The sequence below is a fragment of the Neophocaena asiaeorientalis genome, unplaced genomic scaffold (genome assembly GCF_003031525.2).
Source record: "Neophocaena asiaeorientalis asiaeorientalis breed wild unplaced genomic scaffold, Neophocaena_asiaeorientalis_V1.1 scaffold275, whole genome shotgun sequence".
Classification (NCBI taxonomy): Eukaryota; Metazoa; Chordata; class Mammalia; order Artiodactyla; family Phocoenidae; genus Neophocaena; species Neophocaena asiaeorientalis.
Genome location: NW_020173679.1, coordinates 3310402 through 3320606, shown reverse-complemented (window position 1 = coordinate 3320606; position 10205 = coordinate 3310402). Strand labels below are relative to the sequence as shown.

General features: G+C 61.3%; 1 protein-coding gene across 4 annotated transcripts in view; it reads right to left on the bottom strand.

Moving 5' to 3' along the window:
• Positions 1 to 10205, bottom strand: part of ATP13A2 (ATPase cation transporting 13A2) — a 20231-nt gene that overhangs the window by 944 nt on the left and 9082 nt on the right. For 2 of the 4 annotated variants that reach the window (XM_024749855.1, XM_024749856.1), the window contains exons 7-27: positions 9678 to 9755; positions 9427 to 9496; positions 8407 to 8541; positions 8252 to 8318; positions 7912 to 8043; positions 7169 to 7324; positions 6543 to 6653; positions 6412 to 6458; positions 6135 to 6323; positions 4769 to 4975; positions 4202 to 4297; positions 3957 to 4116; positions 3718 to 3838; positions 3456 to 3580; positions 2590 to 2750; positions 2351 to 2467; positions 2170 to 2249; positions 1515 to 1667; positions 1328 to 1424; positions 263 to 486; positions 24 to 175 (exon numbers count right to left, since the gene is read on the bottom strand). In XM_024749855.1, coding sequence (XP_024605623.1) covers positions 24 to 175; positions 263 to 486; positions 1328 to 1424; positions 1515 to 1667; positions 2170 to 2249; positions 2351 to 2467; positions 2590 to 2750; positions 3456 to 3580; positions 3718 to 3838; positions 3957 to 4116; positions 4202 to 4297; positions 4769 to 4975; positions 6135 to 6323; positions 6412 to 6458; positions 6543 to 6653; positions 7169 to 7324; positions 7912 to 8043; positions 8252 to 8318; positions 8407 to 8541; positions 9427 to 9496; positions 9678 to 9755 — 2678 coding nt within the window. The remainder of the gene's footprint in view (positions 1 to 23; positions 176 to 262; positions 487 to 1327; positions 1425 to 1514; positions 1668 to 2169; positions 2250 to 2350; positions 2468 to 2589; positions 2751 to 3455; positions 3581 to 3717; positions 3839 to 3956; positions 4117 to 4201; positions 4298 to 4768; positions 4976 to 6134; positions 6324 to 6411; positions 6459 to 6542; positions 6654 to 7168; positions 7325 to 7911; positions 8044 to 8251; positions 8319 to 8406; positions 8542 to 9426; positions 9497 to 9677; positions 9756 to 10205) is intronic. The other 2 variants (XM_024749858.1, XM_024749857.1) reach the window with 2 other exon arrangements.

The window sequence follows — 10205 nt, the reverse complement described above, 5'->3', positions numbered from 1 at the left end:
TCCCACCCCCAGCACAGCAGCACCATTGGTGTAGAGCGGCCGGCGGAAGGGCGCCCCCTTGGACACAGCCACGGCCAGGATGAGGTACTGGAAGCTGGACAGACAGAAGACCACCGTGTTCTCATAGTTGGGCAGGTTGTCTGGCGCGGGTACCGTCCTGTTCAGAGGCACGAACCTGGGAGCACAGGGACCGGGCGTCAGGGAGCGAGGGTGAGGAGGACGGGGCATGGGTGGGATCTGGGGTGAGCTCCCCGCTACTCACCAGGGCTGGGCCACGGTCAGGAAGTAGCCCCCCAGCTGCACGCTGGCCACCAGGGCCACCTGTAGCAGCAGGCTGCTAAGTGCGGGCACGCTGAGCAGGGCCCCCGGCGGCCGCGCCCGACCCAGAGCCAGCGCCGGCCCCGTGCGGCTCATGAGCACCGCCACCGTGGTGGTGATGGCCAGGTCGATGACCAGGAACTGCACGTCGCCCAGGTTGGTGTTGACCTGCCGGCAGGGAGGGAGGGCGGAGGGGAGGATAGCTCCTAGTCTGATGGGACAGGCACCAGCCCAGCCCTTGAGGAGTCTGATGGGGAAAGTGTTTCCTTGCCCTGCGACGTGATGGGCAGACGCGCCCTCCTGCCTCTGGGAACTCCCAATCTGATGAAGGAGACACGGCCCTGCCTTCAGGAAGCCCCTCTCCCCATCTGAGGGAGAAGGCATCCCTGCTGACCTGATGGGAACTACCAGGCTGAGAGGGAGGCTGAGGCTCTGCCTTGAGGAGCCCCAAGGTTTCTGGAGGAGACACAGTTCCTGCCCTCAGGTTTAAGGTGGACACAGGGACAAAAGCTGGCGCAAGGCCTGCAGTGCCCCATGGCGTCACCTGTTCCCAGTGTGGGGGAGCAACGCGTGCGCTGAGCAGAGGAGTGGGTGATACCCTTTGGACAGGAGACTGGAGGCACAGTCGAGGTCTGAGTTAGGGCGAGCGGGGAATGGGCGGATTCATGGGAAAGGGGCAGAGGCCTCGGGTGTCCCGCTCCTGCCTCTGCCTCCTTCACCCCTGCCTGGGCTCTGCCTCAGGCCCCCCTGCAGATGGGGAACTCCCAGAGGACAGGGATGAAACGCTAGCACAGGACAGCTGCTCCCGTTTCTGAGGACCTACTGTGCACCAGCTGCTCAGGGCTTTCATCACCTCAGACAAGCCTCACTGCCGAGGCTCCGGAGCGCCTAAGCCACGCGGCTGGAGCAGGATTTGAGGCCACGCTGTCGACTCCAGAGCCTGCCGGCCTCCTCACCGCGCTGCTGAGGTCCCCGCCCCGGGCCCGGCACGGGGCCTGCAGATACTCACCGTGTAGAGGATCAGGACAGAGATAAACTGGGTCAGGCTGTACAGGGCCATGTACTTGAAGACGCTGAACGACGTGTCCAGGGAACAACGACCTTCCCTGGGGAGCGGGTATGGGCATGAGGGGGCCCAGGCCGGCTGACAGGCCCTGCCGAGACCCTGCCCCCCACCAGGCCCCTGCCCGCCTCACCTGATGACCATGGGCACACACTCAATGTTGGCCACGCTCGAGGTGAAGGGCGAGACCACTGAGGCCTCGGCCTGGGACAGCGAGATGCCCACGTCAGCCGCCTTCAGGGCCCCGCAGTCGTTGGCGCCATCCCCACACATGCCCACACAGTACCTGTCGGAGAGGGGAGGGCAGGTGCGGCCTGGACTCACGTGCTGGCTCTGAGCCCTGGAGGGCCCTCCTCAGCTGCGAAATGGCCCACCCACCTCCCAGGCTGGCTGGCAGAACCCGGGGACGGCTGCATCCCGACTGCCCGCCGGGTGCCTGGGAAATGCTCAGTAAATGGTACGCAGTAGGTGCTCGGTAAATAGGTGCAATTACAGTAGCCACAGGGTCTGTATCCACATGGTCTATATCCACGGGGTCTGGATACAGAGAGCCGACTGTACTACACCATTTTACATAAGGGACTCGGGCATCTGTGGACGTTGGTATCTGCAGGGACTCTCAGAACCAATCCCCCGCAGAACTGAGGGCGGTGTACTACCGTCAGCATGACAGAGCCGGGGGTGCCTGCTGGGCTCTCTGAGGCTGATGGCTCCTGAACGCCTGGGGTGGGAAGCAGGGACATAAGGGCCAGCTGGGCCCCCACAGGCCCCTTCCCATAGGCACTCACTGAAGCTTCTGTAGTTCACACACCAGCTCTGTCTTCTGCTCGGGAGCCATGCGGGCAAAGACGGTGCCCTGGACCAGGACCTGGGAGCACAGGGAGGCAGGGGAGGGGCTGAGGCAGCCAAGAGGAGGGGGCAGAGCGTGGCGAGGTGTGGGGCGACCAGGGAGGTCCGGGGCAGCCCTACCTTGGGCAGCAGCTTGGGGAAGTGCTTCATAAGGACACCAAAGGTGGACCCGCTGAGGGCCAGGTGGCTGGATCGGGGGTCTGGCTCCATGGTGTAGCTTGCGGCCTGGTCAGGATCCTGGGGGCCCGGGAAGCTCAGCTGAGCTCCCCCTGCCCACCCTGAGAGCTGGGGCCCGGGACAGCTGAAACAGGGGTGGGGTCATGGGTGGGGTCTGTGGCGGAACTCGGGGTCAGCCTCACCTGAGCCCCGTTCACGGCTGCAGAGGACTCCACTGGCAGAAGCTCGAGGGAGGCAGGCTGGCCCCGCTCAGGCGGGTTGGCGTGGATGATGACCAGGCGCTCCTGGGGGCCCACCATGCCGCAGCCCTGGGCCACGGTGACCGCCGTCTGCAGGTTGTCCCCTGAGGGTATGGGGCAAGGTCAGGGTCCAGCTGCTACTGAGGGGGCCATCCTCACCCTGACACGTATAGATGGGAAAATTGAGGCCGGACAGAATCTGTCTGCCATGCCTGGCTCAGGCAGGCCATCAGTGTCTCTGAACCTGGGTTTCCTTGTCTACAAAACTAGGGATCAAAGATCTAAGGAGAAACTGGGAGCCTGGGTTGGAGTTCTACATATACCTTTTTTCTGGCCACGCCATGCGGCACGTGGGACCTTAGTCCCCTGACCAGGGATCGAACCCGTGCCCCCTGCACTGGAAGCGAGGAGTCTTAACCACTGGACGCCAGGAAGGTCCCCTGAATCTTTCTTTTCTTGCTCCATGAAATTGTCACAACCTTTGAGGCTGACCTAACTTCCCCCATTTCTCAGAGTTGGAAACTGGAACCTGGGGAGAGGTCACCAGCAGCTGAGCTGGAACGCTGTCCAACACCAGCCCCAGACTCTTTGGAAGTCACTCTACTCCTCTGAGCCTCACTTTCCTCATCTGTCAACTGGGGTGACAATTATCACTCAGGAGGGAGACTGTGAAGACACCTGAAACGTCTGAAGAGGACCAGGCCTGAGGCAGGGGCCCAAAGAGATGCCCCAGGAAGGGACGCCAGGTGCCCTTATCTCTGCCCGGGATGGGGTAGATTCTGCCCTCCTAACCCAGGCCCTGCTGGTACCTGTCACCATGACCGTGCGGATGCAGGTCCTCCGCAGAGCCTGGATGACGGGGGTCGTCTGTGGCTTTAGCAGATTCTGCAAAACTAGCAGCCCCAGGAGGCTCAGCCTCCACTCCACTGCGTCCCTGGAGGGTGGGCAGACCCGGGTCAGAGGTCATGCAGTGGCCACGACCCCTCCCCCAGCCACTGGGCAGGGGCATCGGCCCTGGGCTCTGCCCCCCTCTGCCCTCACGAGGCCGTAAGCTCAGTGCCCAGGGCCCACCTTGTCAGTTGCTGAGCTGCTTCCATGTTGGGTGCAATGGGCAGCGGCTTGCTGGCGAGGGCCACCACGCGGTAGCCAGCAGCTGTGTAGCTCTGCAGCATCTGGGCGAAGTCGGTGGGCACTGCCAGGGAGAGGCAGGTGTCACTGGGACGGGGAGGTGGAGGCAGCGACACGGGCTGGGCGCCCACCCCATTCCGCGCCAGTGCCGACCTGCAGACCCTGGGGCCCTCCCCCTTCACCTGTCTTGGGGTCGCAGAGGCCTGCCACCAGCTCGGGGGAGCCCTTGACGCAGGCCTCGGGCCGAGCCGCCCCCGGCCATGCCACCACCACGCTCATGCGCTGTAGAGCCGATGAGAAGGGGAAGTGGCTGAGGATGCTGACCGGCACCAGGGGCTCCTCCTGTAGGGTTGGGGGGCAGCTGAGGGGTTGGCCTGTGGAGCCCACCCCTCCCAGCCCACGCCCCACAGGCACCCCCTCAGCTCACCATGCCCTGCAGGTGGAGCTCCTGAAGCGGGGGTTTCATCACCGCTAAGACCTGGGTCCCAAATGTCGAGTCCGCAGCTGATCCCTCCTCCAGGACCTGGGAGGCAGGCAGAGAACACTGGCATCGAGGGGCCGGGTGCTGGCTTGGCCTGGGGCAGCCAATCCTTGGCCCGTGGAGAGAGGCAGTGGGAGACACTCAAGTTAAACTCATGGAGGACTTCCTTCATGGGAGACTGGATAGAACAGAAGTCAAGAATGTGCGCTTTGGAGTTGGGAGGACCCAAGTTCAAACTCTGGCTTTGCCATTTACAAGCCGCTGGGTGACCTTGGACAAGTTATTCCACATCGCCCTCAGCCTCAGTTTCCTTCGTGAAGCAGGTTTGAAGCTACCTCCCTGGGGCTATGGGGAGCAGTACACGAGACGAGGCCCGTAGAGCGCTGGCACGGGGTAGGTGCTCAGCACTAGGCCTTGGCCATAGTTATTCTCGGTGGTGGGCATGATAGAGACGCCCCCTGGAGGTCCTAGAATGAAGACTGGGTGGGCTTAGTTAGGGCTCGGCCTCCTCACCCAGCCAGTAGATTCCACCATCTTGAGGTCCATGGGGTCACCCACTGGGGTGTCCCGGAGCCGGCTGAGGGTGTGGCAGGTGGCCAGTGCCCGGAGCAGGGGCCCCATGGGAAGGCGGCGGGGCTCTGGGACCAGCGGCAGGAACTCCTGCCCCTTCAGGGGCACCACACCCATCACGTCCAAGCCGTCCTCTGTGAGTGTGCCTGTCTGCAGGGGGCAAGCGGGTGGGCCAGTGATGAGTCCTGGGGTGAGCTGTGCCCCGCTGCAGTGGGCGCCCACACCCCTGGCCAGGCGGGGCCCATGGGAACCCCAGGAGCCAGAGCTGGGCCTTTGCTCAAGCAGGTCCGTCTGCCAGGCTGTCCTCCCCAACCCGCGGTGTTTCTTGGTCTGGCATCGTTTCCCCCAGGAAGTCTTCTCCTTTAACCCTACAGTTGGGTCAGGTAGTGCTTGCTCGGGGCTCCCACCCATGGCCTCGTTACTACTCCATCATTTGTTCACTGTGGTACCAGGAAGAGGGCCTGGCCATGGACAGCTCTCAGTGTAATGAATGAATGAATGAGTGAATGAATGAGTGAACAGATGCCTGCCTTTCCCATACCATATTCCAATGGCTCAGTTACACGTCTGGCCCCTTCGCTAGCCTGGGAGCTCTGCGAAGACGATCAAGCTCCACCCTTTCAGTTTAAATAACGTCCAAACTCCTCACCAGGGCCTGCCCGCCTCTGATGGATCAGGGCTCTGCCCGTTTCATCTTGCCCCCCTCCCTACTGTTCCCCGAGCCCCAGGCACACCGCTCTGTTCCTCCAAGGAGCCATGAGCCACTCTACTTCTTCCCCTCCACCTTGCCAGCCCTGCTCTCCTCTCAGTGTGGTCCACCCCTCAGAGGTCACCAAGGGACCACAGGAGCCTTCCTTGACTGCCCTCTAAGGGAGTGACCCCCATGTACCACCCATCACGTACCCCATTTGCTTCCTCCCTAGAACCCATCACCATCTGCAGCTCTCTGTGGTCCCTGGTTCACTCATTATGGTGGTGGGGACATCTCTGTGTGGGTCACTGCTGGATCCCCAGTGTTGACAGCAGCCCTGGGTACCCAGTAGGCCCTCAATGGTTCTCAAACAAACAAATTAAATGAGTTTAGACATTTCATGCTCCAGACTGTGAGTCTGATCCAGGTGGGAGCTGGGGGAGAGGGTGCCTCTGAGTGTTTCCATCCCAGGACAGGACCTGGCGGTGGCCAGTGTTCACAGCAGGGGTGCACAGGCAGGCGGCGGGGCTCTGGGCTCAGCAAGCCCTCAGTCAACGTTGCTGAGTGAGGGATGTGGGTGTGGGGGCCCGGCCGTGTCCCCCACCCCACGGCCCCCACCTTGTCGAAACACACCAGCCGGAGCTTGCCCCCCAGGTTGATGCGCATCGGGTGGGTGCAGAAGACGCCCTGGCTCCGCAGCCGGTTCTGGGCGTAGAGCGTGCACACAGTCATGGCGGCAGGCAGGGCGGGCGGCACTGCCACCGTCACCAGGTCCAGAGCCCGGATCACGATCTCGTCCAGAGGCACCTGGCGGGGGGCACTGTGAATGCCAAGGGCCAGGCCGGGTGGGCCCTGGGCCCCCAGTGGCAGCCCCCGCCCGGCCCCCAAGGCTTACGTGGTTGCGGTGGAGGATGAAGATGCTGTAGATGGTGCCGAGGAGAGCTGAGGAGACAGCAAGGGGCTCAGCGGGACTGGGCACGGGGCTCCGGGGGCCACTGGCAAAGTGGGGTGCGGGGGGCCACTCACCCAGGACGGAGAGGGCAGCCACAAACTTCACGCTGTGTTTATAGAACTTGAAGTTGATGGGCCGGGGATGCAGGATGGAGCTCACCAGGGCCCCTTTAGCCGTGCAGAACCCTGGGAGGAGATGGGGAGACTGAGGCAAGGGAAGCTGAGGGTCAGGATGACCCCACCCCTCCCCCACACCACCCACACCTCTGGGGTTGTAAGGCATGCTGCTCCTGGGGTCAGCAATCACCCAGTTTGGCGGTCACACGGGATGGCCACAGGCCTTGCCCAGGCTTCATAAGCTTAGTAAATAAGGAATTAGTAGTACCATCTACAAACTGGGTGGTTTCACTTAAAATCCAGATGTGTGGCTTTCGCTGAAAAATGTCAAATCTGGTGACACACTGGGTCCCTTTCACACGTGGCAGGCGCCTGCTGGAGATGTACAGCACTGCTCTCTTCCTAAGGGGTGGGCTCCTTCCTTCTTGCCCCGTCCCTGCCCACTCCAGCCAATCCCAAGTAGGGGTGGGACGTGCCTGAGTCGCACAGCAGGGTAGTGGTAGAGATGGGTCCTGCCCGGCTCTGTGTCACTTGTCCTCTAGGTGCTGGGCCCAGCATCCCTCCCCACTTCCCAGACTCGTTACCTGTCTGGGTCACCACTGCCAGGGCATGGGGTCCTACAAAGGCCCGGGCCTGCAAGATGAGGGTCCCACAGAAGAGCGTGTGCCGCTGGTGGGTCTCTGGGAAGTAGGGCACCGGTCCCTCCGGCAGGGCGGTCTTCAGCACTGGAACGCTCTCCCCTGGGAGGGATGTGGTATGAGGCCCATGCTGGTCCCTCCCACCAACAAGACCAAGCCTTATGCCTAGAACTGTTACGGGAGCCCCAGGTCTCATTTAACACTTGTAACTATGTGTGAAGAAATCACTGCCCCCATTTTACAGAGAGGCACACTGAAGCTCAGAGAGGGCAAAAGACACAGACACAGTGAGACAATCCTGGGACGTGTGCAGCCAGTTTCCAGGAACCATCTCTCAGGGGAGCCAGAAAGAGTTGTGAGCATACAGCATGGGCAGAGTGGGGGGCCAGGGTGGGGGGCCGGTGTTCTCCTTCTGTTGGAATTATTTTGTAACAAGCTGTGTTACTTTTATAGTTCAAATAAGATATTGACACGAGAGGGCTTAACCTCTGTAAAGCCCTGAGCTTGCTGCCTGGCAAAGAGTAGCAGTGCCTCACCCAGCATCTGCAGGGGTAGGACCTGCTGAGGCCGGGACTGTTACCTGAGCAAAGGGAAAAGAGAACTCCATCTAAAAGTTCTGACACAAGGCAGAGAGGCTCAGTGGCCCGGCAGGGGGGATGGGAGGCTGCTGGCCAGGGGCAGGAACTGACCTGTCAGAGAGCTCTCATTGACCATGCACTCGCCAGCCACCAGGGCAGCATCGCAGGGCATCAGCCCACCCTCCTGGGGCAGCACCAGGCAGTCTCCCGGCACGAGCTCACTGGAGTCGACCCATTCCTCCTCTTCGGGCAAGCAGGGGCCTCAGTACAGCCTGGAGGGGACTCCCCCACTGCCTCCCCCAGTCTCCCTCACTCTCCCAGCCTCTCACCTCCCCCAGCCAGCCTCCCTCCCTCCTTCCCAAGCCTCCCTCCAGCCTCTCACCTCCCCCAGCTTCCCTCCCTCCCCCAGCCTCCCTCCCTCCCACACCTCTCACTTCTCCCAGCCTCTCACCTCCCCCAGGCCGGCACACGCACACCTGTACAGACAGCTGGACCATGTCCCTCAGAGTCTGGCTTTGCTGTGGGCAGGGGGACAAGCAGGGAGTGGGTGGGTGGAGGTCTCCTTGGACACCGCCTGCCCTGCCCCATCCACCCCACACCGCACACCTTTCTGGTCTTGTATATCGACACGCAGATGGAGACCATGGAGATCAGGAAGATGCACAGGGCATACCAGTAGTAGTAGTCAGCCAGCCACAGCCCGATGCTGAAGGCCTGGAACCCATAGTAGGGGTTCAGTGCCTGGGGAGGGGCGGGGAGGCAGCGTCAGGGCCCAGGTCCCCCAGGGCAGCCCAGCCACAGGCTGGGTCTCCTGTGCCCACGGAAGCAAAGGGCCCGGCAGTTGCCAAAGGACTAAAGCCAGGCCTGTCTCCTGGTCAGTCCTGTCCAGATGTCCCTTGAGCCAGCAGCTTCTTTGCTCTAAAGAGGACACACGGGTGTTTACACGCCAGGCCCCTGCTAAGCACATCATCTAAATGTCATACGATGGTGAGGACAATTCCACAAGGCAGATGCTACCATCAGCTTCATTTTACAGCTGAGGAAACTGAGGCACAGAAGGGTTAAGTCACTTGCCTAAAACCACACAGCTCCCAGGTGGCCGACTAAAGTTTACATCAGGCCAGACTCCAAGGCCTCCTCTCTGTCTCACAGGTGTCTGCCCCTGGCTCAGAGGGCTGGGATGTTAGCAGTGTACTCTAGGTGTGTCCAGGTCACTGGCTTCCCTTTGTCCCCATGTGACCTTGGCCATGCCATGTCCCCCCCTCTGTAGCTCCGGTTCTTCATGTGTGAACGGAATGTCCCTACCACGAGGCTGTTGGAGCGTGAAAGTGGGTAATGCACGGAAAGGACCCAGACTCTGGAGCCTGGCGCTTGGCACACAGCAGGAGCCCAGGCTGTGTGGGTTTGTCTCTTGGCCTCTAAGCCCCAGCCCCAGCCTGGACCAGAACTTCCAATTCCTCTCCCTGAGCTTACTGGGGCTGGTTCTGAGACAGCTCTCCACCATGGAGAAGAGGACAGCTGGTACAATCTGCCTCTGTAAGGGTGGCCCAGAGAGGGCAAGCCCCTGGCCCAGGTCACACAGCCAGCTCAGGCCAGAGTGGGGGCAGGGCCCAGGGACAGCCCTACCTCGTCCACCAGCAGCTGGGGATAGGACTTGACTGGTACACTGATCACGTTGGGGCCGTAGATGGTCTTCCTGTAAGAAGAAAAGCGGCAGGGCCATCAGATGGAGGGGCCGTGGCAGCTGTACCCTCTAGCAGTCGTGGAGCGCCCTACTTTCCAGCTGGGGAAACTGAGGCCCAGAGAAGGCAGGTGACTGGAAGAAGGCCACACCCGGGGGGTAAGAGAGGGGGCCCAGCTCTCAGGGCAGCACCCACCTCACGGTTTGGTCCTGGAGGCTGAGGCCGGTGCTGGAGCAGTGGAGGTCGTCACAGGTGCGGCCGTGGTCCAGCAGGCTGGGAGGATGGGAGGGGCACTTGTGTGGGTGGTGGGGTCTGAGCTCTGCACCCCCCACCCCTCCTGGCCCACCTCTGCTACACCGAGCTCCCGAGAGAAAGCTGGTCCCTCACGAACTCTGGGCCTAACTTTCTCCTTCTGTTCCTCTGATCGGGCCCCAAACCATCTCACCCAGGAAAAACGATGAGAGATGATGATAATACTTAACAGTGACAGACAACAGCCGCTATTATTTAGTGACATTTAGAGCTTTCTTTACAATGATGCCTTCTTAGGTAAGTCACTTAACCTCTCTGGGCCTCAGACTTCTCATCTGCAAGATGGAGACGGTGACAGCATCTCCCTCACAGGGCTACGGGTGGATTAAATGAGGTAAGTTTTGCAAAGTGCTTGGACGGTTCCTGGCACTTACTAGGTGACAAAGGTCAGCGATTTTTTTCTTTTTTTTT